We start from the raw sequence: 24,637 nt of genomic DNA on the forward strand, positions 1-24,637 counted from the left end.
TTTGCACCCACACCCACACCACACCACACCAACCCAGTGACCGTGTGAGGGACTGCAGCGTAGGTACTACTCTGCAGTACAGTATGCGTGCATACAACAAAGAGGCTCGGCAAGGGCGGCCATGGCCAAACCTGTACCGAATCCCGACGGCTTCCACAGCTGATGAGAGGCACTGGGGGCCCTTTCCAAGCTCCAGTCCCGCCTGCTTCAGGGAAGCGCTAGTCATCGCCGCTCGGCTGCGCACGTCGACGGCCAACACCAGCGCCAACAACATGCTGCATCCACCGCCCACGGCTTCCCACCCCACCACCACCACCACCACCTCATCGTGGCCGACCGTCTCTCCGCCTTCTCCAAATCCTCACTACCCTCCCCCTTCTCCTGGCCGCCGCAGTCCGCCCGTCCTCCTTGGAATGCAGCGTTGCCCGTTGACAACCATAGTATGTGTGAAGGTCGTGTGACAGTAAAAAAACACTCCCCCCCCCAAACTTTCTCATCCATCTCTTCTTGATCCAAACAGCACGCATACATAACACATACTACACACAGCATCTACAACTGTCGTTCAACCGACATCAGGGTACCTACCTACAATACGGTACCTACTATGCATGCACGTCCAATATCTAGGCAGTGCTGGAGCCTGGCCTTCTAGTCCTCACCCATCAAAATGCGCCAGCTTCCGCGGCTTTTCCGGGCCTGGGAGTGGTGTGACGTTGAGAACAAGGGTCTGCCCACCAATCCCAAACAAACCTTCCCCCCCCCCCTAAAATAGCTCCGCCGCTATCGCTCGCTCGTTCCAGTCTCCAGCCGCGCGCACCCAAGCACATGGACACAGAGATCGTTTTGGTTGTGGTTATGGACGTGGCTGTGGTTGTGGCTATTGTTGTTGTTCCTATTCTCTGCTTTCTGCTTTCGACCATGTCCTCCTTTTACCCCCGCTTGCTGCCCGTGAGCAAGATTTCGTCATCGCTAGAGAGTAAAGCCTCCGCACCGGTGCAATGATTCATGGTACTGGTATCGGTACAGTACAATCATTGCCGCTACCGCTGCCGCTGCCGCTGCCGCCCCTGTCGCCGTCATGATGGAGTATCGTAGGTAGAGTAGATTCCATCTTTCGATCATCTCTCAGCCTTGCGCTGTGCATACGGCAGGGTCGGGTAGAGTAGAGTAGGGTACATATCAGTAGTGTGTACGGGTCCCTATTTGAACATACTGTAGGTACATAGCGTAGTGTACCAGAGCATTCTATCCTCACCCTCCCCTATCCCCCCATCTCCCCAACAAACTACATACTATACTACACCGCCCCTCCGCACTCAACCTTCGCCACACCCCCTCCACCCCCGAAACAACCCCTCCCCCCTCCCCCCTTCTTTACACTTTCTCCCCTCCACACAAAACAATGGACCCACCCCACCAACTTACCTAATAGGCGCTACACCTGCACACTCTATGCGCTTGAATTAGCTGGCAGGATGAGGGCAAAGCGAAGATGAGAAAGGGGATGGACAAGGAAGGGGAATGCGAATGCGAATGGAAAAAAATGGGAATGCGAATGGGAAAGGAAAAGAATGGGAGAGGGGACAGGGAAAGGAAGTGCCCGAATGCATGCATCGACGAGTTCTCGAGGCGTTGGGATGGGTGTGGTGAGGGTGAGGGTGAGGGTGGGGTGGGATAGGGTAGGTGTAGCCGAGGGGGGACGGGGTGGGGTTGAGGGTTGAGGGTTGAGGGGTACTGGGGGTGTTGTGTACTATACACCATACTGTATGCATGTTGTATAGTATAGGTATCGTGTGCTAGCAGGCTGGCGGGACATCGAATGCGCTTTTGGTTTGGAAATGCATCGTGGCTTGTATGGTTACTAGATCGACCTCTAGTTTTGATAATGGGTTCATAGTTTAGCATTCACACCCTCTCTGCCCCTCACACACAACCCCCCCTCCCCCCTCCCCCAAAAAAAAAACAGAAAATAGAGAGAGAGAGAAAAAAAGCCTACTTATCCAGCCCCCTCGCCTTTACAAACTTTGCAATCTGGTCCTTGCACGTCTTATCCGTATAACTCTCCCACACCTCATACAGCGAAATCAGCTCCTGCGTACACTCCACCACAGCCTCGATATCCACATTACTCTCCGCCAACCAATCCACCAACTTTTGCACCCGATTCTGCACCCCACCCGCACTCCGCGCATTCCCCAACGACTGCAGCGCGCTCGTCATCCCCGCCGCATTCGCCTGCAGTCCGCCTTGGGTCGGCTTGAGCACGACGGCGAGGAACATGGCCGTGATGGCGATGACGTGGGGTGCGTGTAGCAGCGGGAGGTCGGTGAGGTAGTGGTCGTTTATAATCGACCACGCCAACGCGTTTTCCTCCTGCGTCAGCTGGAAGTGGGCTTGGAGTTCGCCGAGGCTGCGGTAGGGGTGGTGGATGATGAGTTGGGAGTTCATTTCCGAGATGAGGGTGAATTCGCATTCGCCGATTTTGGAGATGTCGTTGAAGGATGTGTCTGTATTTGGGGTCGGGTGTGAGTGAGTGTGGGCTTTTTTCATCTTGTGTCTTCCTCTTCGTTTTTTTTTCTGCTGAATTGGAAAATGGAAAAGGGGCAACTTACCCCAGCAGTGTCGTGCTTCTGCGAGCACCATGCGAATGTGTTGGGGACATTCTTCCATCTTGCAGGCTAGATACAATGCTGTGGCCAAGACGAGCGCTGGATTCGTTCTTCGGATTTCAACCTTTGTGTAGAATCTGCGGATGTAGACTTGAGCAGTGGCGAGAGCTTGTTGCCGAATCCCCAGCGGCCGCGCCATTTTTTGTAATTCTCATGTCAAGTCAGAGAGGAACGCAATCAATAAAACCAAGTACGACTTTACATACGGTGATAGAAGTAGATACTGAGGTGTCTGCGGTCTGGCAGAGGATAGAGATTTACAATATTTCGCTCGGAATCCTCAATCTTCTTTCTCTCTGTCGCGAGTTCCTGCTTGGTGAAGGTCCAGAACTTCCGTTGCGTGGATTCCCAGTAGCTAGATGCCATGTTGAACGTATTGTTTGGAGGGAGAACAAGCCAGTGGCTATTCGAAGCGAGGGCTGTTACTGATATCAAACTCTCTTCATGCGGGGGGATTCGCGGTGTTTTTGTATGTGAGGTGTGATTTTGTAGGTAGACGTGATCCAAATTTGCTTCGTAGTTGCCAGACAGAGTGGGCGTAAGAAATTATGGTGTACAAGTAATTAGGGGTATATGGGAATTGCAAGATGTACAGATTCTTAGTTTCTTCCGTCCTGAACCCGATGCGATGTCGAGGCTGGTCTGATTGTAGAACGTCTATTGTTGGCCCATTTGGCTGGAAGGCAGTCACATAGAGGACGAGACCATGGGCACGCGACAAACAGACCAATCCTAGAAACGTGCCGACAAGGTGATGAGTGCGAGGTAGGTATCTTGTGCCTTGTTCACTAGGACGATTGTAGTGGTGAAAGTGGTGAATGAGCGTCCAATCAAACGTCGGCGAATAGCGACCTCCCTGTTGCGCTTTCTCTCGGTGATGCTGCTGGCCAGGCTAGGCTTTTTCAGGCCAACCCTCCAAGCTTCGACTCTGACCTCATACCCCACGTCGAATCCTATGCAACAGGTCTTTCTCCTCTGCCATTCCTGCCGCAGCTCCCCTCGTCCAGCGCTACTAGCCGCCAACCTCCGCGTGTTCGCGACCCACAGCCATGATAGAACGACGATAGTGGGGACACAATGGACACACAAAGCGCAAGCGTTGCGGACGCCAGGGTCGACCAGCTATGGCAGACGCTTGACACGCGCAAACAGGGCCAGCTTGACCTCCCCGCTCTGAAGAAGGGGCTGCGGAAACTGGACCACCGTAAGAGTCGAGACGCCACACCAAAGAAACTGTGCTAAGAGGACACTGCAGCCCTTAAGAACGCGGACCATCTCCTGGACGAGGTGATGAAGGCTGTAGACACAGACGGCGACGGCAAGATTACCTACGGTGGTTAGTGGGGATATGGCATGGCTGTGCATTGGCTCGGATGGCTAACTCTGCCTCATGCAGAATTTCGCACCTTCGTCCACGAAACCGAGAAAGAGCTTCTCTCCCTGTTTCGAAGCATCGATAAGGACCGCGACGGTAGACTCTCGAGGGACGAGCTGCGTATGGCTCTGAGTCGCGCTGGCCTCGCGGTTCCTAACAGAAGTCTCGACCACTTCTTTAAAGAGGTGGACACGAATAATGACGGCACTATCAGTTTTGAAGAATGGCGGTACGTTTCCACAAGAAGCACCACACGACTCAAGCCATATTGCGGGCCGACAGTTGCTGCAGACATTTTGATGGCTTCAATTGCCATCTATCCAATGTTCCATTGCAATTGCATGTTGCCTTGCCAGTGCTGCGGCCTGTGATATGGTTTGCTCGTGATTGGCACTAGTTTTGTCGTGCTGGTTACCATGGAACTGCGCTGACCAGTACAAGGGACTTTCTTCTCTTTATCCCCGCCAACACGCCCAATCTGGAGGCGGTCATGTCCTATTTTTCAGCAACCATGAAACTCAACTCTGAGGGTGACGTTCTCATCAGCGATGACACCATGCAAGGCCTAGGTACTACAGAGCGCTTTCTTGATATGTTATTTGGTTCCCTTCTCCTCGTAGCGCGGACACCGCCCTATTCTCCTGCCCCGTCAGATTACATGGCACCGCTAGAAATGGCTTCGCCCTCTAATTCGACATTTGCCGTTCCGCAAACCCTCCCGCCACGCCTCGATGAAGAGGAGTGTATTGCTCCCGTCGTTGAGGCACCTAAAGGGATTCTAGAGGACTTCGGAAACATGCTGATTGCTTGTGTTCCCAATCCAGGCTATTTTGTGGCGGGAGGTATTGCAGGAATTGTTTCTCGCACCTCGACTGCACCCCTCGATCGTTTAAAAGTCTACCTTATTGCCCAAACCGACGTAACGAAAGAAGCCGTCGTTGCTGCGAAGCATGGCAATATCGTAAAAGCCGTGCTCAACGCATGGAGACCGCTTGCGACTGCTATGAAGGAATTGTGGCAGGCCGGCGGCATGCGTAGTCTGTACGCTGGTATGTTATTTCGGATTGGTACCATTGACGCCAACTGATTATGCTAGGCAATGGATTGAACGTCATTAAAGTCATGCCTGAGTCAGCCATCAAATTCGGCTCTTACGAGGTAGGTATCTGGACATGATTAGAGCAGGCAAGAGCTCAAGGACACACTCTGATGTTGATTTAGGCTGCAAAACGCGTTTTTGCCAAGATTGAGGGCCACAACGATCCAGCAACGATCCATTCGTGGTCCAAGTTTGTGGCTGGTGGTCTTGCAGGAATGGTCTCACAATTCGCCGTCTACCCTATTGATACCTTGAAATTGTAAGCAGAGCCAACCATTGTAGGCTAGCATAAGCTAATATCTCTCAGTCGGATGCAATGCGAGACAGTCTCCGGAGGCCTACACGGCAATCGGTTAATCTGGGCGACTGCGAAGAAGATGTGGGCAACTGGTGGTGTCTCAGCCTACTACCGAGGACTACCCATGGGCATTTTTGGCATCTTCCCATACGCAGCACTTGACCTGGGAACGTTTGAATACCTAAAGCGTTACGTCGCCCGGCGAAATGCAAAGCGACTGGGATGCCACGAAGAGGACGCACAGCCTGGTGGCTTCATGACCGCAGCCATCGGTGGCTTCTCCGGCGCATTTGGAGCGAGTGCAGTATACCCACTCAACGTGCTGCGAACGCGATTACAAAGCCAGGGTACTGTCCTGCACCCGAGGACCTACACGGGCATCATGGACGTCACTCGCCAAACGATTGCCGGTGAAGGTATGAGGGGTCTCTTCCGCGGTCTGACGCCTAATCTGCTCAAGGTGGTTCCTGCCGTGTCCATTACCTATGTCGTCTATGACAAGTCGAAACAAGTCATTGGCTTACGATGATGCATCGCCCTACACACACCACATCCATGGCCCCTTTTCCATCCTACATCATCAGCATCGGCATTAGCATCAGTATCATCGCCAAGCCTGTCCCTCACCCCAGCACCACAATCCCTTATCCCGCCGCTCCCAACACCACCAACCCTTTTTAACGAAACCAAGAAAAAGCATGATCCCTCGATATCCAAGCTCGAACAGCGCGTTCATTCCCTTTGTAGATTCTCACATACAAATGATACCCTTGACGCTTCGCGTTTTAGTATCCTCCCCTTGTTGGCACCTCCACCGCCCCACCACCTTTTCGCCCATGGCTCTTTTTTTCCCTTCCTTTGTGGGCTTTCTTTAACCTTTGTTCGTTTGCATCAGGCGTGGCGTTTTTTTTGTTGTGGGTTTGAGAGGGCGTTTGTAGGTATCATGAGCGCGGGGAGGCGTGTTGGGAGGTTTATGAGGGAGGGAAAAGGGGAGGACAACTGGATGGTGTGATGTGTGGTTAGAGAAAAGTATAGGCAATGAGAGAGGGGAGGAGGCGAGCATATTGTTTCTGGATGTGGATGATTGGTATGCTATAATATCTACCTATATGTGGGTGTTTGATATGTGATGACCTCATCTCGAAGTGGGGAACGCCCCGAGTTCCATTCCACAATTGAAAGAAGAAAAAGATGCTGCACGAGTCGGGGAGAAAAACGCCATGGATGCTCTGTATATACATATTTCGACCCACTCCACGCCAGCCCACTCACTTGGTAATGACAATCAACAAGACGAGTATGACAATCAAAACGACAATGACGGTCAAACTCCAATTCTCCCTCGCCTTTCTCGAAAAGCGATCGAGCCTGCCCCTCGCTCTTACAAACTGGGCCGCATGGCGATCCACGCCCTCTTCCACATCATCCAGCAGCATCACCTGGCCGTCGAGCTCATCCCCAATCTGCATGCTGAGTTCGCGCTGGCGGCCAATACTCGCGCCGAGGGCATCGAGCTGGTCGTCCTGGTCGGCGATGATGCGGCTGTGGTAGGCATGGATTTGCTGGTTGTCAAGGTCCGAGTGGTCTGGTGGTGCGGTGTCGTCGGCGGCAGAGGGGTCGTCGCGGTAAGGGAACAAGGAGGCGCGGGTTGCGGCTTCGGTGGGCGATGGGGGCCCGGAGGTGTTGGGGTCTGCGTCGGTGAAGCGGACGGTTTTGTGGGATTGTGGTTTTGATTTTGCGGCTGTGAAGTCTGGAGTTAGGGAGGGGTTGTTTGGGGTTGCGAGGGTAGTGGAGGAGGAAGATGCGCGGTCGAATTGCGAGGTTAGGTCGGCGAGTTGGGTACGTAGACGGGGGAGTTGGGAGGTTATGGATCTGGGGGTGGATGTTTGGGTTAGTAGGGGGGTTCCGTTTGTGGTGCATGGAAGATTGGGGCTCTTTTACTCGTCTGGTTTGTCCTGGACTTGCGACTCGAGCGATTCAATACCAGAGCGCAATTGCTCGAGTGAGCGCGAGATCTGGCCATCTTGGCTGTTTGGCGAGAGGTTCAGGGAGATGGCTCGTTGTCGCTCGAGCAATGAGAGCTTGATGTGGTCTGCGAGCAGAAAGAGTTGTGGGGGGTTTGTTGACATGCTGGGTGTGGTGGGGAGGATGCAAAGGAGTGAAGAAGGAACGATGCGCCGAAGCCTAGAGTTGGATAACTAACGATGAATGGATATGACTATGGCTGTGGTTGTGGTTATGTGCGGCAGGTGAAGCGCTACCAGACTGGAAGGATCAAAGGGAAGAACAACGAGGTTGACGCGCAATGCTAGGTACTCCTGTCGTTGTCGCTGTTGCTGCTGTAGAGAGCGGTGATATGTTGTTACATGTGCGACCAGCAATAAACAGACGGGGTGGGTGATCCTGTCGCAAGCAAGTGGAGACGGCAAGGCTGTGACGACTTTGGGAGGCTGGATTGCACCTGCGTGCGAACGAACGAGGAGCGGTCCGCTGACGTCTGGCTCTGTTCGGGGCGGACAAGCGGGCCACTGCGGAGCAGGCACAGGGCGGTGTTCTACTCCAAGTACAAGGAGGGCGACCCAATGTCTCGCTCTTGCGCAACCAACAAAATCGCCCGCCTGCTCCCTTCCACTTTGGGAAACATGCCTGCATTCCGGTGTAGCCCTTTCACCACGCCTGCTGTGCTCACTTGTTGCTATATAATATTCTGTCCGCTGTCGCTGCCTGCTCTGCCAGACTAACAACTAGCTATCCGACTGTGAGGACTGCTGTAGCCATTCTCTCTCTCTCTCTCTCTCTCTCTCTCTCTCTCTCTCTCTCTCGCTCTGCCCCCAACCCCCCCCCCACTGCCACGCCGCCTCCGACAACCCCAGCCTGGCTGACTAGCTGCCTGTCTGCTTGCGACAACCACTGGCCATCTCACCGCTGAGGCTGGCGTAAATCAAGACGAGACGAGACGATACTATATTATACTGCGTCGAGTGGCCCATAGACGCACATAGACATAGACATCACGACCATGTCGGCGCCCAGCCCCATCCCTCCCCCAAACGACCGCCGGAGCTCGCAGGCGTCCACCCATAGCCTTCACAGCGGTGTGCCGCCCGATGTCGACGACAGAATCACGGTCGGTGGCCCTCCTGGCAGTCCTTCGCCTCTGGCTCTGAGAGCCTCCAACTCACCCTCTTCGAAGCGCCGACACAGCCGAATCGTCAAAGTCCCACCCGAGTTCCAGTCGCTCGAATACGTCTCGACCCCCGACAGCAACCTCGTCTGCCTCATCTGCCACACCCCCTTTGACAAGCCCGTCCAGCTGGCCTGCGAGCACTACTTTTGTCGCGACTGTCTTGACCATGCCTGGGCCCCTCAGGCCAACGGTCGCAGGACCTGTCCGACGTGTCGCGCCAAGGTGGAGAGCGAAAAGGACATTCGGCCTGTTCCCAAGATTGTCGAGACCATGTTGGACGAACTGGTGGTCAAGTGCTCGAATAGCAAGGCTGGCTGCAACTGGGTGGCCCAGCGCGCCAATGTCAACGACCACGTCATGCTGTACTGCGAGTACACGCCAGTCGAGTGTTCTGGCCAGGACTGTCGCCTGCAAATCTCCCAAAAGGACTTCCACAAGGGCTGTTTGCACTACACGGTGAGCTGCGAGCACTGCCGCGCTTCGGTCATGAAGAAGGATCTCGAGGCAAGTTGGTCGGACATCACTACAAGACACTACGTACTAACAGCTACGCAGGAGCACCAGCGCAACATCTGCTTCAATCGAACTACGAAATGCACATTATGCTCTGCCGAGCTTCTTCGTCTGGACCTCAAGTCGCACATGAATGATAGCTGCCCCAAGAACGTCATCTCGTGCCAGGGCGCCATCGTCGGCTGCAAGTTCAGCTCTGAGCGCGCCACTGTGCTCGAGCATGAAAAGAGTTGCGCAATGGCGACCATGGCACCGCACTTCCGCGAACAACAAGCCCGAATCGAGAGGAACGAAGCACGACTAGAGCCTTTGACCAGGAAAGTCGGCATTTTGGAAGACGGACTTTCCAACATCACAAACTACCTGTATCCATCCAACAGCAACGATTCTTCATTCCCCGTCACGGATCCCCTGGATGCAAATGATACCGAGCATCAAGCGCCGACGCCCGATTTCCGCCTCCCTCCCGCTTCCTTTCCACCAGTGGCACCAGGCACGGAGGGCACGCCTGCACAGCCACCTTTTGACTCCCAGGTCCACCACCTGCTCACCCTGCACGACTCCCTTCGCGAGGAAGTGTCTCGCATCGCAAATGCACTGACCGACCTTGATGGTCGCACCAACATGATGATTATTAATGAGAGCCAACGCGCAAAAGACGAGATGCTGCATGCTAATGCTGCTATCAGTAGTATGCGCATGCACTTGCAATGGCTGATAAGCGCTACCATTCACCAGCGCTCAAATTCCACGGCTCGTAGCTCCGGTAGCACAAGCGCAACAGCGAGCGGAAGCAGTGAAACACGAACCACTGCATCTAGACCGGGTCCCAGTACAACGTCCCAAGGTCCCTTCCGTAGGCTAAGCGACTCGAATCGACAGGACACGAAGTTGTGAGAGCATTTGAGGTTGCATAGGATCGCAGGCCGATCTACGATATCTTTAACGAAAAGTGTTTTTTACGACGGCGTTTTGTCTATTGCCATCCGGTCAGCGGGATATGGGTTTGCAGGTCTACTGATGGCAAGATCAGGCCAAACTAGAGTTTATTACTGGCTGCCTTCGAGGTGGCATGGAGTTTTGGGCACATGGAAATCAGACTGTGGTGTGAACGGTTTATACCCCCAACAAATATCATCGTTGCCACTCTCTCCCACAGTAGACCACCAACGTGGGTGAGCACCACCATGTAGAATGAATCAACAACAAATTAACTATGCCCATCTTTTTTATGATTATGCACGCCGGGCACCAGCGTGGCCCGGCTTTTTTCCCCCAGGACGCGCGAATGTCCATGGTGCATGTACTATGCTCTTTTGCACACACCAGCCTTGCTTATCTCTAGGCCCTTGTGGGAAATTGAACGACTAAGTCTGAAATGACATGGCTATTTGTCTGGCTCGGGGTTTTTTTTGTTGTTGCTATTGATTTAAGTTAGTTTAGTTTGGTTTAGTTAAAGGTAGGAATATATTAGTCGTTATAATAAGCTTGAGTATTAATACATAATTTATTCTAGCAAAAAAAGGACAAATTTCTGAAAGCCTAATTATCTGGATGCTCTCTTTGAATGACAGACGATACCCCCCTCCCTCGATGCACAGAGGGACAAAAAGCAAAAAATATGGTTTTTGCGACACCTGTGTGATTCGAACACACGCTCCCGAAGGAACTGGCTGACTTCCCTTCAATGAAGGACTAGCAGGCCAGCTATTACTTGTCAGTAAAATGTCTCGGTAGATTTTCAGAATCGATACAACATACCGCGTTAACCACTCCGCCAAAGTGCCAGAATGTGCTGTGTTTGATGATGATGGATGAAATTATGAATAATATATCAAAGTGTCAGAGACTGCGACTGGTGCACACGGCGGACTGAAGCGGGGTAAGCGTGCGCTCCGTCATATGTTGAAGTTAGATTAGTAGGACAACCTTTAAATGTTGTAGATATATATAGGCTCTTTTTCTATACATATGCTAACTATAGTATAAGACAGGCTTGTGATTTACTATAGTATAATATTAACTAACTACACCTATATCTTAATCCTAGTGTCACGACGCTGATGTATAGACTTGCCCAAATAGAAGGGCGGTGAAGTGAGCGGTGACTGCGTACGGGCTTGGGAGTTAGCGGCAGCCTTGCCTTCGGCCCCACATGTTTGCCAGTATTGTACACTGTACAACATCAAAGATCACCGTTGCAAAACTCCGTTGCATTTGGTACAATTGACCAACACCCTCAAGCGTCTACAACCTTCTCACGACAATTCGATCAATCAACCACCATCAACGCCCATTACCCACCGGCCAGCCCAACCCATCCACCTACAACCCAACGCCCGCGAACCACCAACCCCACCACCAATCACAATGTCCTCAACCGCCCTCCCCATCTCCCCCACTCGCTTCGCCACCGCCCTCACCACCCTCACCCTCCCCACCCTCTACGCCAAACACGCCGAACTCAGTAACCAAATCGCGCATCTCGTGGCCAGCAACACGCAGCTCGAGGAGTACGCGCGCGAACACGATGATCGCGAGTGCTATGAGGCTGTGGTGGAGAATAGGGAGGTACTGAGGCGGTTTGAAGAGAGGAGGGCGTTGGTGGTCAAGGAGGTTAGGGAAGTTAGGGGGTTGGAGTGGAAGGGGGAGGGAGAGAGCGAGAGCGAGAGAGCGGGTGGAGATGTGGCGGGTGCGGCTGTGGAGACGAGTGGTGCGGAGGCGAGAAGGGGGGAGAGACGGGAACAACAACAGGGAGAGGGAGAGGGACAGGGGGAGGATGGTGTGTATCTTTGATTTCTCAAAGAGTGAGCCGGGTGAAATTATAAGATACCCGCCATTCGTACATTCGCGCCCCGAAGCTCGGCATATACCCGTCGCTATCCTGCTAGGGCCGATACGAACAAATACCAACCCCACAACCGGGATACGAATCTCTGATATTCGACTGGGAATACTGGTGAGTCGTTCTGCTGCTGCGCTTGCACAAGTTCTTACAATGGCCAAGCTGATGGCTCCAGAAATACAACTGCGCATGATTTACTATGTTTGCGATATATCGCGATCTAATGCAATGATGGGGTCCCGCGTCCCTGGATGTCGAAATGATGCCACAGAGGGGCATGAAATGTCGATGCAAGCTTTTCTGGGATGTTAGGTCGATGCGTCATGGCGGTGTAGTGGCTGAATTATAAGAGTGATTTGAAATGAGTGAGCTACTTTGACCAAGGGTATATTTGTGCGAAGAACACAAAAGTCTTCATATTTACAATCATCAAATCGGAATTTGCATTCAAATATCCATATTCATACTTTGCAGCACCCATCACCTACTCGTATTCATACCCGGCATCAAGTCCGGTTTGTCCAACACCATTCCCCTTAGCAGAATCCATTGCCTCAAGCCCTCCCACTCCTCACCCTCCTCATCACCTCTTCTCCACTCTTCCTTAAACCCCCAAGCGCACGCAATCCTGTCCAGGGCCGCGCGCTCATCCTCGTGCAAGAAACGATCCAACAGCGGAACACCAGGCCGCCAAACCACACGGTCATGATGATCGTTGTGGGTGGTCCAGGCCACAAAGCCGAGTGTACCCGTGCAGAGGACATAGGTGCTCATCCCCAAAAAGGCATAGAGCTTGAAGATGGCGGGGTCAATGTAACCGCTGTAGACGGAAAGTTCTTGTGCAACCATGTAGATGGCGAGGGGTGTGAGGCTGGCTATGGCAGCAGGAAGACCCATCTTTGTGATCATGCGGTGGCGACGCCATGCTGGGGTCCGGTAGGTTTGGTCGACGACGGCAAGAGCGAGGGAGAGGTCCTTGGCTTGGATTGCTGCTGTGAGGGCGTCGTTGGCGAGATCCGCGGGGACAGCCTGTTTTACAGACTTGGGAGAGGGTTTCGAGAATTTGGGAGGCGAGGAGCCTTCTTCCGGGACAGGCTTGTGTGCGTAGAGGTAGAGGGCCTCTGGGATCGTTTTCGGTCGGGCGAGAAGTCGCTGTAAGTAAATGTAATGGCCGAGGATATCGGGAGAGATAAAGACCTTTTCATTCTTGATTAAGTCCTCTGCAAGTTTGGAGAGGTACGAGGGCGAAGGGAGAGCGTCAAAACCGAGTGACTTCTTTCGGACAACCTTGTGGGTGCTGGTGTTTTCGTCGCTTCGCAGCCCTGAGAGGATTGCGCCCGCAGAACTTTGTTGTATAGATGGGTTGGTTGGTGGAGGCTGCCCTGACCGTATGGCGATGGACAGCTGGGAAATTTGGTCCAATTCATCTAATATGCCCAATATAACAGCTTCGGTTGGCACTTTGGGTATTCGATATATTTCTCGGATCTGAGACTCGACGCTTTCAAGTTTTGCCCTCACCATAGCGATGCGATCCGACATCTGTAGATGCCCATTGCTCTCATCTTCCAGCTCTTGCCCCTTCCGGACCGTCGTCGTAATGCTGCGGGCGGGTACTATGCGTGGTATTAGGCGTGCAGGCGTGCGCCGTATCATATACGAGGGTGGTGTCCCAGGTGCCTTGATGGATGACGCGGCCAGAAACGGGCGGCGACTGGCAGGCTGCTGCAGGATGTAATCGCACAATTGGCATACTGGCCGTGGCTGTGGCTGTGCCCGCAGTGGCAACCATCCCGGCTTCATGGCGTTGGCAATGCTAGCGGTGGTGGTGGTGTTGGGCGAGTTCGGATATTTGACATGGCCCAGCTGTGGGTGAAAGAGAGAGAGAAGGTCGAGCCTTGATCATGATGCGACCAGCGCCAAGCCACCATGAGCGACTCCCAACTGACGGAATGTTCCAACCCAAGCCCCAATTCCCAACTCTCCAACACGACGCTCGACCAGCGCCAATAAGCCGATATCAGGCACCCAAAGCCCTACATAGTACACCCACCAACCCCTCACCACGCGTAGAAAACCCCCACAAACTTGGTCCAGAGCACACACGACACCATGCCCGCACCACCTCCCCCTCCGCCCATGCCGCCCATGGGTCGAGGTGCTGGAGGGCCACCACCACCGCCTCCTATGCCTGGAATGAAAGCTCCAGGTGGGAAACCGCCTTCGGGAGCAGGAAGAGTATGTTGATGCACGGGAGCGCAATCGCCATGCTGTGAAGGGTGAAGGGGAGATTGCGCTACGTGGAGCTGTGACTAACACCTCGCAGGGCGCTCTCCTCGGTGACATTACCAAAGGCGCGAAGCTGAAGAAAGTGGGAGTAATCAACGACCGATCCGCCCCTATCGTAGGCAAGGTCTCAGACGGACCCAGTGTACCAGCCATTGGAGGAGCCCCTCCCGTACCGGGCATGGGAAGACCACCGGCGCCTCCAGGAGGACTTGCGCCGCCTGTGCCAGGAGGCGGAAACCGAGGTCGAAGCAACAGCGACACAGGAGGCGGAGATGCTTCGGCTGCGCCGCCACCGCTGGCTGGCCTCTTTGCAGGCGGCATGCCAAAGCTGAGAAAGTCGGGTGGTGTCAAGACGGGTGCAGACCAGGGCAGTGCGCCATACCTCTCAGATCCAGAGACATCACAGAGTTCGGTGCCGAAACCACCACAAGCAGCTGCGCCGAGACCTCCAGGAGCTCCGCCTGCACCACCGGTACCTGGAGGTCGCCCAGCTTTGAACGCCTTCGGGGGACTCAAAGACTCGAGACCGTCGTCTATAGCCTCGATGAAGCCAAAGCCTCCGCCACCAATCGGCAAGAAACCACCCATGCCACCGCCATCCTCTCGAAAGCCGTCAGGTCTTGCTCCTGCACCGCCGGCCACCCCTTCACGAGCTCCGCCTGTTCCAGGAGGCGCTCCACCTGCACCACCGCCCCCACCCCCGGCATCGACGCCATCCGCACCACCACCTCCTCCACCTCCAGGCCCAGCCCCATCACCGCGAGCGCCTTCAGCACCAGCAGCACCTCCTCCACCACCTTCGCCAGCACCACGAGCACCTTCAAGATCAACACCTCCACCTCCACCAACTTCTGCACCGCCTTCACATAACCCGTCTGAAGAAGACGAAGATTACGACCCGTACCGTTACGATGGTCGCGCGCCGTCAGCACCAGCTCCTCCACCACCAAAAGCGCCGACGAATGGCCACGCACCATCCTTGGCAGAGCAAGCAGCTCGCAATGCGTTTGGCCGTGGTGCACCTGCCGCCCCTCCACCGCCCCCTCCACCAGGGTCGGCACCTTCGACACCATCTGTCCATCACCCAAGCTCGCCCGCTCCCCCTCCTCCTCCAAGCGCAGCGCCGAGCCGGCAAGCGAGTCAGACACCGCTTCGATCAATGATGGACTCGTCTTCATATACACTGTCAAATGGGGCAGGCATGAAGAGCCCTACTACTCCAGGTATGGGTGGGAGTATGGGTGGTAAGAGTAAATTTATTCCTATTCATGACTTGCGATGGAGGTTCCAGGACGAAGCACAGTTCCCAAAGCCAAGAGAGTTCTCGAATGGGCCGAAGAAATACAGGGCCGGGAGGGGAAGCAGTGTGCCACTGGACTTGAGCAACTATGACTGAAAGTGAATTTGTAGGGCAATGGTTTGCAGGTGTTTGGGAGGATGGGTGAATATTGTAGACTAGCTGAGGCGTTTTGGCGCTTGAGGTGTCCTGACTACAACAGTCGGGACACTTGGAATGGTAATGGCGTTGAAGAGTTTTATTCTTGCACAAAACAGGTTGTGAGATTTGAAGGCGAAGTGCACAGATTGTGTCTAGTCAGTGAAGCGTGACCTTCATCTCTACATCAGATTAGATAATTCTCCATCACCGAAAGTTGACCGAATTGATTGTGAAGGATATGGGCACGTGAAGTTGCTTCTGACGTATCAGAGTGCAATCGGTGACGTGCATGCGAGCAGACCCTGGCGATCCATTGCGCTAAAAGCCTCGACTCGAAGGATTACAACTACCACGATCTTGATTGTCCCATCCAAATCCATCATAATTATTCTCCGGTACCTGATTGCTATTTGAGTTCTGCATGAATTGCTCATTTCTTGTTTGCAGTCGGAGTTGTTGGCTTCTCGCTTGTTGTCATGTCTGGTAACACTAATTCTGACATACTGATTGTAAGAGCGGGAGGACCCAAGTGACTTATTTCCAAGCCCATTCTTTGATCGTTCTGGAGGAGAGTACTGATCACTCCATAGGCCGGCGCAATAGCAGCTTTTACAGTCGATCTGCTCGTATACCCACTAGACACCATCAAGACACGCATCCAATCGTCCAACTATGCAAAAGTGTACACCAACAGCGCAACCGGAAAGCCAAACCCATTGCTGTTTCGCGGTGTGTACCAAGGCATCGGAAGTGTAATAATAGCTACACTACCATCTTGTAAGTCACTTTGATCATCATCATGAAATCAAGTCTAACTGCCCATTGTATACAACCACATTAACACGACACAGCAGGAGCATTCTTTACAACTTACGAGCGCACAAAGTCTCTCTTCACTACCCTAAACACCACTTCATCTTCCCCTAATGGCGTCCTACCCATCGCCCTCATTCATGCCGGCGCCTCCTCTCTTGCAGAATTAGTATCCTGCGCCATTCTAACTCCTGCCGAAGTGATTAAGCAAAACGCACAAATGGTAGACACTTCCACTTCAAACACTACTGCCTCCAACGCTACCATTCAAACTTTGAAGAAATTCCGCTCGAATCCGCTAGCTCTGTGGCGCGGATATACTGCACTTGCGGGTCGCAATCTTCCGTTTACAGCGATGCAGTTTCCTATGTTTGAGAGTCTTAAGGGCAAGATCAGACAGTGGAGGGACGAGAGGGGATTGACGAAGGGAGGGATAGTGGAGAGTGGGTGGATCACAGCCGTGAGTGCGGGTAGTGCGGGTGCGGTGGCGGCGGTGATTACTACGCCTATCGATGTGGTCAAGACGCGTATTATGCTGAGTGCCGGGAATGAGAGTCCTCCATCTGCATCAGCTTCGCCGTCGTCCTCATCATCGTTGAAGGAGACTAAAGGAGGTCTGGTGGATGCATTAGGTAATATGCGCAAACAAGAAAGCAAAGCGCGGAGAAGTGGGTGGGCCGTTGGAAAAGAGATTGTACAAAAGAAAGGAGTGAAGGGATTGTGGAGGGGCGGTGCGTTGAGGGCGGTCTGGACGTTTGTAGGGGCTGGGCTGTACTTGGGAGCGTATGAGAGCGGGAGGGTGTTTCTGGCCAAGAGGAGGGGGGAGAGTGTTGATGAGGACGACTTGGTATAATGAGGGTCTGAAGCGGTGGTTTGCGGCATCACGTCTAGTGGGGAATGAATTGATAAAGTCTACGGAGATGGGATGTTGCGGGTTCAAAGCTATCACATGTAACAACACGATTTTGGAAAAGTTGGAGAAAGAGAGGCCTAGATTTGCAAATTGTCTACAAGACGAAATATATCTTTGTGAATGTTCTGTCCTAGATCAGAGGCAGCATCGGTCGAGGGGCAAGTTTAGGCGAGGGAGCGGAGAAGATATAACGTGATCCACCACCGAGCGCCCACCCCCACCGAGCGCCCACTAACACCAAAATCCACCACCCACTAAATAAGGATATTGCGCCACCTACAATAGCTATTATTATAAGATTTCTTAGAGTTGTAATTATTAGATCTATTAGAGTAGATTAAATATTTTAGATTATATAAGTAGCTTTTTAGGGGGTCTAATTAGGCGCCTACGCTATAAAGTTGCCTCTACTACTATATCCTCTTCTACTAGCTCCTTATTAACTACTTTAGCTAGTATAATAGTAGGAGGCTTAAGGATTTACCTCTTACCTATTTAGGACATTTTAATATTATTTTAGAGTTACTTTTCTAGTTACTTAGTAGTTTTCTACTTATTACGTGTAGTAGCTTTTTAGGTAGCTTTCTCCTCCTACTTCTTCTTAGTAATTACTTAATTTAGGTAACACTCCTTTATAAGTTAAGCTTTAGTAAGCTTCTATTACTTATAAAGCTTAATTACCTTACTTTTTTAGTATTATAGCTCCTATTCTTTAAAGTTCTTTTACTTCTAGAGCTTAAATACTTACTTTACCTTTAATAGTAAAATAAATTAGGCACTACTACTATAATTATTATTAGAGGGTAATAATAAAGGTTTACTACACTTCCTATACTTCTTTTTATTAGCTAGGGTAGCCCTTAGGTATTTATTTTTATAGTTAAGTAGAGTATTTCTTACTAATATAGTATAGATTATCTAGCTAAGCTTCTTTAACTATTTATTATAGATATTAATTATAGTATTATAGAGTAACTACTCTATCTTTCTCTAATTACTTATACTTAATATTAAAGTTATACTATTACTTAAAGAAGGCTAGTTACTATTATTTATAGGTGCTTTAAACCTTAAAAGAATAATATTAAAGTTAAGTAGTAAGATACCTATTACTTTAAAAGCTATAAATATTAGCTTTTCCTTAAAGGTATTACTTTATATAGTATTAAATAACTAGTAGAAATCCCTCTTAGTAATACTTATAAGCCCTTAGAAGCTATCTAGAAAACTAGATAGTTAAGCTTTATATAAAGCTATAAAGGGAGTAAATACTATAATATTAAGTAGCTAAAGGGTATAAGTACTATAAGGGGGATATATTATAAGTAGGATCTTATATTTATTATAGTACTTAATAAACTCTATTATTATATAAGATCTATAGCTATTAAGGATAAGGAGCTAGTATAAAGTATAAGCTTTAGCTTTTGTCTTATAATTAAACACCTCCTTAAGCTAGGATACCCCTAGGGTATAGCTTATCTACCTACTTAGTAATCCTATAAAGAAAGCTTAGTATTATAATAGGTTAAAATCTTATAACTAGGTATTTTATAAAGCTCTAGATTAGAACTAATAAATAAGGGTAGAGGTAAAAGTAGTACTATTAGCGTATATATAAGCTATAGTAGTAATCTACTCCCTATTACTATCCTAGAGTATAGCTTTAATCTTTCTCTACTTATAGGCGCTCTTATTAAATATATATTTAGTTTTTAATAGTACTCTAATAAGAAAACCTTTCTTATCTATATTATAGATATACTAACTCTTAATATTATATTACTCTATTTTTTAGTATAAAAGCTTAAAATATAAGCTATACTTAAAGGTAGAATTAGCTTTAAAGTAGTTATAATTAAGCCTAGTAGCCTAATAGAAGATAAGATTAATATTATAGTAGTTAATAAAGTGCTATACCTAATTTTTACTTACTAGATTCTCTATTATTTTAGGTATAAAATTTTAAATAATAGTCTATATAGGGGGTAATCCTTACTTATAAAGCTCTTTAATATACTTTATAAGCTTACTTTCTTATATAGTATTAAGTATTTAACTATTTAGTAGAGTAGTAGTATATACCTACTAAATTTTCTAGTAATATCTAGATAAGGTTAACTATAAGTAACTATACTTTTCTACTATTTCTAAGTATATAAAATCTTCTCTAAGAGTTAAGGATTTAATTACTACAAGCGCGTTATTAATAGGTGCTATAGTTGTTAAGAAATTTAGTGTTGAAAATTTAGTGATTTTGGTGTTGGTGGGCGCTCGGTGGGGGTGGGCGCTCGGTGGTGGATCACGTTACCAGTTGATGGAGTCATTATCGATAACGACTTCAAATTGGCAGAGCTACTAAAGTTACCTAGCACTCCACCAAGTCTGGCAAAATATTCATGCCATTGACAATTTTACGATAGCCATGGCCGACGCAGACGAAGATGTCTCGCATCTCCGTGCGCCAAATGCCGAAGACGACGACGAGGCGGAAGAAAGCCAGGAATTTGGCTCCTGGACTAAGTTGATGTGCGCTCACACGCGTGCGCCAGCAAAGTATCAAGCTAACAATCTTGCGACAGAGCCATTGAAGCCTCGGATCGCAGTCTGCCCAAACGTGGTGAAAAGGATTTCGAGAGTCATGCGACGAATCTACAACTCGAGACGCTCGAGGCTTCGCGCCGGGCTATGCATGGTGTTTTGTCGTGGCAGCGCACGCATACGCAGAAGAATCACATATTAGCCATGTATGACCCCGAGAGCAATATGGCTTGCGTAGACAAAGTAAAGTCGCAGCACTTCCAGACCATGGGCACACCCAAAGGAGGCAAGGAGTGGCTGCTACCAGAAGAAGCGCTTTTCCTGATTGAAAGAGGCACACTGGATTGTCGCTGGCCGGTCAAGCGCGAGGTAGGAGGCGACGAAGAGTATGGAACCGCTGATGGGGCGCCAATGAGTCTGCAATCGGCCTACGCTGCATTTATTGGGTTCGAGGGCGGAGTAGGGGGGAAGTTGTCACTCGAAATGTACAACGTCTATGCTGGACTAAAAAGATCTGGATATGTCGTCTTCCGCACAGGATCTTGGGGCGAAGATAGAGGGGACATAGTACTGCGAGACGAAACAAGCCAAAATCAGGATATACCACAGCCCAACATCTTTACACGATTATTTTCCGACATTTGGCGGCGCCTCAGCCAGCCCATACACACCCTCACTACAAACGACATCGCATTCGGTCCCATGATCAAACCCGGCCTGTACAGAAGCTACGCCGACATCTACCGCCTTCTCAAACTCATCCCAACCCACGACCGTACCGCCCCACCAACCTTCATCCTCCCACAATCGTCCTCCAACCCCTTCCGCGTCCACTTCGACGTCTACCGCACGACGGCCAAATTCCGCAAATCTGCGCGCGGCCCACCAGACTTCCGCATCTGCGTTATTGACGCACGCACTACACCCGTACCCACTGGTGCCCAACTCAACGATCTCTTCGCCCAGGTCCCAGAGGATCGGCCCAAGGCGAGTGACCAGCCGTATCAAAAGTTGAAGCACGGATATAGGAATGTAGTGCTGGCGGTTGTGGACAATGGTATGCCGAGTTATATCAGGCTAGCCGATAGTCCATTTGAAGAGGTTAAGATTTATGAGAGGGCGGGGCCGAGGGGGAAGGGTGGAAGGGGACGGGGTAGAGGGAGAGGAGGCAGGGGTAGGGGTAGGGGAAGATGAAGTGATTGAGGGACGAACGATGCAACATGATGACGAAGATGACAATTGGGATGAACACTATACCCGTGCCCTGCCTTTGATATATTCCATGTGTCCGAAGTTTAGGGACTTAGTCACGATTCAAGCCTCAGAGGCTTAAAGGCTTAGACATTACGGTCGCTAGGAGCAGCATTGTCAGAGTGCTGCTGAGATGCGCTCTTACCGCTCACAGGGAGAAGAAGCCAAAGAGGAGGAATTCTGCGAAGGCTCAGTGCTACGATGCTTACGGACAGCATGAATGCGAAAGCTTGCAAGCTAGCTCGAAGATATACCATATACAACAATTTCATGAAATGCAGATTGGCTGTGGCAGGAAACGATGCGTTTTGAGGACTCAGGGCTGATGACGTTACCCGGCTGGCGCGATCGACTTGCCGAGGCATCTTCCCCAGATTCTCAACCACTGTCGCTTGTAACTCCGCAGCCCGCCTTCTAACGCTCGAATCCTCTACAAAACCGACAGCTCTTGATTGCTACTTAGTAGAAAGAAACAAGAAACAAGTAGCACGTTGGATACTGATTTTCTCACTGATTTCTGCAAGAATGCCTTCGGCACCTTTGAAAGTAGCCCAACAGGGTCTCAGCAAAGAGCTCTCTGAACCCATACCGGAACCAGACACATTTGAGGGTATGCCAGGTATTCGAACCATAGCAGGAGATTTGGGGAGCCAGTGAGTAGCGAACCATGTTGCCATATGAATCACTCTGACGATTAACTCCAGGCGAGTGAAAGGCAAGGTTGTCATCATCACCGGTACGCCATCAGAACTCTCACCACAAACATGCTTTGCTATGCTACCCATCCTCTAACCTCTAGCCCAGGCGCAAACTCCCCCATAGGAATCGGCCGTGCCTCTGCCCACCAATTTGCCCGCAACGGCGCCCGCGCAATCTACCTCTGCGACTTCAGCAACTCGCATCTCGACCTCCACAAACGCCAACTCTCCACCCTCTACCCCTCGACCGAAATCCACACCCGCCAATTCGATGCCGCAGACGAAGCCTCTGTCGCACAAGTCTGCTCAGATGCGCTATCCACATATGCTCGCCTAGACGTCTTCTTCGCCAACGCGGGCATCACGTCTGCCAAAGTCTTTTGGGAAGAAGACACGGCAGGCTTCATGTCCACCATGCGCACAAACGCCCTCTCTGTCTTCCTCGCCGCAAAATACGCTTCCCGCGCCATGCTCAAAACCTCAGCCGACAAACCCTACCCCGCCGGCTCCATCATCGCCACCGCTTCCGTCGCCGGTTTGCGCTCCAACGCCGGTCCTTCAGACTACTCCGCCAGCAAAGCTGCTGTCATCTCGCTCATGCAGACTTGCGCCTACCAGCTCGTCGGCACAGGCATCCGCTGCAACGCCGTTTGCCCGGGTCTCATCGAGACGGGTATGACGAAGATCACGTACGATGCGGCGAGGAGTCGCGGCTCCGAGAAGAAGATTGGCCAGATTAATCCGCTGAGACGAGGCGGGCAGCCCGATGAGATTGCCCGTGCTGTCTTGTTTTTGGCCAGTGATGAGGCGAGCTATGTCAATGCGCAGGCGTGGGCGGTGGATGGTGGGCTGAGTGGTGGGTTGCCTTTTGTGCCGGGCAAGTTGGCGTAGGGCTGCTATGGGTAAGCAGGAGTATGGCTAGAAGGGGGGGGGAGGCGATGGAGAGGTATCTTGGGAGGCGTCATGGGAATAGTGGAGATCAAGTTTCGAGGATATCTTGCATTTCTGGTTTTACTATTTGCATTTGCTCAGATACATATCCCGTGTCTCTTACCTTGTATCCACAGTGCTTTCGAACAATCCCACACTATGTATTCCTCTTCAGCACTGCTCCAACAACCTGGATCCTACATACATCGGCGTACGCACCCTTGCCAATCTCCTCTGACCACATATCCGGATGTAGAATCCTATACTCCACCACCCTGGCATCCTTGACGCCCTTCAACTCGGTGAGAAACGCATCATGGCCAGGATTCGCCGTCGGAATGGCAACGCCCGTGTACACGATGATGACGCCTCTGGAGGAGAGTATCTTGATTCCCTCATGGATGATCCTAATGGAGAGATCGAGGCCATGCCCCGCGCCTCCATCCGCATATATCGGTAGATCCTGGCCGTTCTCGCTCGACGCAATGTACGGCGGATTACTAACGATGAGGTCGATGCCGTTGGATGTCAATGCATGTGGTACCGCGTGGAAGAGATTCGATTGCATGAAGTCGACGTTTACATCGGCCAGTTGCGCGTTGACGGCACCGAGTTCCAGCGCGCATGGATTCAGGTCAAGGCCGAGGACCTGGGCTTGCGGATATTGCCTGGCGAGATGGATGGCGCCGGCGCCTGAGCCGCAGCAGACGTCGATTATGGAGGTCGGTGGCTGTGACAAGTGGCGCAGCGCGGAACCCAAGAAGGGAACGAAGAGGTAGGTGTCGGGTCCGAAGAATACCGAGTCTGCGGATGCGGGAAAGGCAGAGTGTATGTAGTATAGATTGGTGGTGTCAGGTTCGCCGCATGGTAGATTGGGGAGATAGAAGTTTGAGACTCGGATTCTGGAGGAATAATTTCTTCCATCATCAACTTTTTTGATTATGGTCGCCTTCTCCAGAATGTCAAATAGGTCATCTGGGATAAATGAAGCTAGGGCCTCTCTATTCAATGAATTAGCGATTACACTCAAGTTGCACTAAGGCTTTTGTCATCAACATAGGGCAGATAGGTTCGGGCGGTCACAGGTCACCTATCATATACTAGCTCTGCAAAATAGAATAAAGAAGCTTTCTTACCTTGTACATTGCAGATTCCAACCAAAGAAATCCTGCGCACTTTTGGCCTCTCGCGTCTCTGCATCAGAAATCCTCTTTTGAAATACCCGACCCTGCGTCTCCGGCGAGGGGCACACAAAAGCATAGCCACCCTGAGCCAGGTGCTCGGAGAGCGCTCGGAACGCAGCCATGTCAATCATGATCTCAGTGATATGCGTGCGATTGTTCCCGCGGAACCGATCATGGCGCTGTGACGTGGTTGCGCACTGTGTGTTAATGGGGCGGGGGGATCGAATACTTAGAGTAGTATGCAAGGAGCCTGAAAAAAAATTCCACGCGCTTCAAGACTGAGGATCGCCGCGGAAGACGGACTCCACACGGCGGGAAAGCACTGATAAATGTGACGTTTGAGTGCTGGGAGCATCCTTCGGCATGACTTCCGCAGAATCTTGTTTTACTTGGCTAATGGGAATCGGGTTCGGCGGTTGCGCACTGTTTCCTATGGTGGGCGAGCGACATTGCTACTCTGATACAGTAGAGATGAAGCCAATTGAGACATGATTGAGTCGTGAGCGTTCCCAAGCATCCTCAGTCCAAAGGTTTTGTGACGTTGCTGAATCGCCGTTGAAGCGGCCCGAAAACGCGGGGTGCGCCTGGTGT

The 24,637-nt window shown here is 51.2% G+C and overlaps 12 protein-coding genes across 12 annotated transcripts; 8 read left to right on the top strand and 4 right to left on the bottom strand.

Moving 5' to 3' along the window:
* Nucleotides 1-549: 549 nt before the first annotated feature.
* On the top strand, nt 550-1,499 carry IAQ61_006062 (uncharacterized protein; the record flags this gene model as incomplete). Its single annotated transcript, XM_003835859.2, has 3 exons — nt 550-708; nt 776-951; nt 1,230-1,499. The coding sequence occupies exons 1-3, from the start codon at nt 612-614 to the stop codon at nt 1,497-1,499; spliced, it is 543 nt and encodes a 180-aa protein (XP_003835907.2). The 5' UTR covers nt 550-611.
* A 496-nt stretch (nt 1,500-1,995) lies between these two features.
* On the bottom strand, nt 1,996-3,038 carry IAQ61_006063 (uncharacterized protein; the record flags this gene model as incomplete). Its single annotated transcript, XM_003835858.1, has 3 exons — nt 1,996-2,510; nt 2,616-2,822; nt 2,879-3,038. The coding sequence occupies 3 exons, from the start codon at nt 3,036-3,038 to the stop codon at nt 1,996-1,998; spliced, it is 882 nt and encodes a 293-aa protein (XP_003835906.1).
* Nucleotides 3,039-3,749: 711 nt separating this feature from the next.
* IAQ61_006064 (uncharacterized protein) lies at nt 3,750-5,973 on the top strand (the record flags this gene model as incomplete). The annotated part of the gene is made up of 7 exons (XM_003835857.1): nt 3,750-3,876; nt 3,928-4,008; nt 4,069-4,276; nt 4,489-5,096; nt 5,144-5,205; nt 5,269-5,405; nt 5,454-5,973. The coding sequence occupies 7 exons, from the start codon at nt 3,750-3,752 to the stop codon at nt 5,971-5,973; spliced, it is 1,743 nt and encodes a 580-aa protein (XP_003835905.1).
* Nucleotides 5,974-6,712: 739 nt separating this feature from the next.
* Nucleotides 6,713-7,573, bottom strand: IAQ61_006065 (uncharacterized protein; the record flags this gene model as incomplete). The annotated part of the gene is made up of 2 exons (XM_003835856.1): nt 6,713-7,316; nt 7,386-7,573. The coding sequence occupies 2 exons, from the start codon at nt 7,571-7,573 to the stop codon at nt 6,713-6,715; spliced, it is 792 nt and encodes a 263-aa protein (XP_003835904.1).
* Nucleotides 7,574-8,463: 890 nt separating this feature from the next.
* IAQ61_006066 (uncharacterized protein) lies at nt 8,464-10,041 on the top strand (the record flags this gene model as incomplete). The annotated part of the gene is made up of 2 exons (XM_066097041.1): nt 8,464-9,135; nt 9,187-10,041. The coding sequence occupies 2 exons, from the start codon at nt 8,464-8,466 to the stop codon at nt 10,039-10,041; spliced, it is 1,527 nt and encodes a 508-aa protein (XP_065953033.1).
* A 1,473-nt stretch (nt 10,042-11,514) lies between these two features.
* On the top strand, nt 11,515-11,940 carry IAQ61_006068 (uncharacterized protein; the record flags this gene model as incomplete). Its single annotated transcript, XM_003835854.2, has 1 exon — nt 11,515-11,940. One exon carries the CDS (start codon nt 11,515-11,517, stop codon nt 11,938-11,940), a length of 426 nt encoding a protein of 141 aa, XP_003835902.2.
* A 529-nt stretch (nt 11,941-12,469) lies between these two features.
* On the bottom strand, nt 12,470-13,792 carry IAQ61_006069 (uncharacterized protein; the record flags this gene model as incomplete). Its single annotated transcript, XM_003835853.2, has 1 exon — nt 12,470-13,792. One exon carries the CDS (start codon nt 13,790-13,792, stop codon nt 12,470-12,472), a length of 1,323 nt encoding a protein of 440 aa, XP_003835901.2.
* Nucleotides 13,793-14,101: 309 nt separating this feature from the next.
* Nucleotides 14,102-15,674, top strand: IAQ61_006070 (uncharacterized protein; the record flags this gene model as incomplete). Its single annotated transcript, XM_003835852.1, has 2 exons — nt 14,102-14,227; nt 14,316-15,674. 2 exons carry the CDS (start codon nt 14,102-14,104, stop codon nt 15,672-15,674), a joined length of 1,485 nt encoding a protein of 494 aa, XP_003835900.1.
* Nucleotides 15,675-16,055: 381 nt separating this feature from the next.
* Nucleotides 16,056-17,514, top strand: IAQ61_006071 (uncharacterized protein). The gene is made up of 3 exons (XM_003835851.2): nt 16,056-16,225; nt 16,307-16,493; nt 16,568-17,514. Exons 1-3 carry the CDS (start codon nt 16,193-16,195, stop codon nt 17,380-17,382), a joined length of 1,035 nt encoding a protein of 344 aa, XP_003835899.2. The 5' UTR covers nt 16,056-16,192; the 3' UTR covers nt 17,383-17,514.
* A 2,353-nt stretch (nt 17,515-19,867) lies between these two features.
* Nucleotides 19,868-21,316, top strand: IAQ61_006072 (uncharacterized protein; the record flags this gene model as incomplete). Its single annotated transcript, XM_003835850.2, has 3 exons — nt 19,868-19,971; nt 20,025-21,040; nt 21,291-21,316. The coding sequence occupies 3 exons, from the start codon at nt 19,868-19,870 to the stop codon at nt 21,314-21,316; spliced, it is 1,146 nt and encodes a 381-aa protein (XP_003835898.2).
* Nucleotides 21,317-21,759: 443 nt separating this feature from the next.
* On the top strand, nt 21,760-22,823 carry IAQ61_006073 (uncharacterized protein; the record flags this gene model as incomplete). The annotated part of the gene is made up of 3 exons (XM_003835849.2): nt 21,760-21,887; nt 21,939-21,970; nt 22,039-22,823. The coding sequence occupies 3 exons, from the start codon at nt 21,760-21,762 to the stop codon at nt 22,821-22,823; spliced, it is 945 nt and encodes a 314-aa protein (XP_003835897.2).
* A 196-nt stretch (nt 22,824-23,019) lies between these two features.
* Nucleotides 23,020-24,177, bottom strand: IAQ61_006074 (uncharacterized protein; the record flags this gene model as incomplete). Its single annotated transcript, XM_003835848.2, has 2 exons — nt 23,020-23,863; nt 23,999-24,177. The coding sequence occupies 2 exons, from the start codon at nt 24,175-24,177 to the stop codon at nt 23,020-23,022; spliced, it is 1,023 nt and encodes a 340-aa protein (XP_003835896.2).
* Between the last annotated feature and the right edge of the window lie 460 nt (nt 24,178-24,637).

The sequence above is a fragment of the Plenodomus lingam genome, assembly GCF_022343315.1.
Source record: "Plenodomus lingam strain CAN1 chromosome Unknown contig_23, whole genome shotgun sequence".
Classification (NCBI taxonomy): domain Eukaryota; kingdom Fungi; phylum Ascomycota; class Dothideomycetes; order Pleosporales; family Leptosphaeriaceae; genus Plenodomus; species Plenodomus lingam.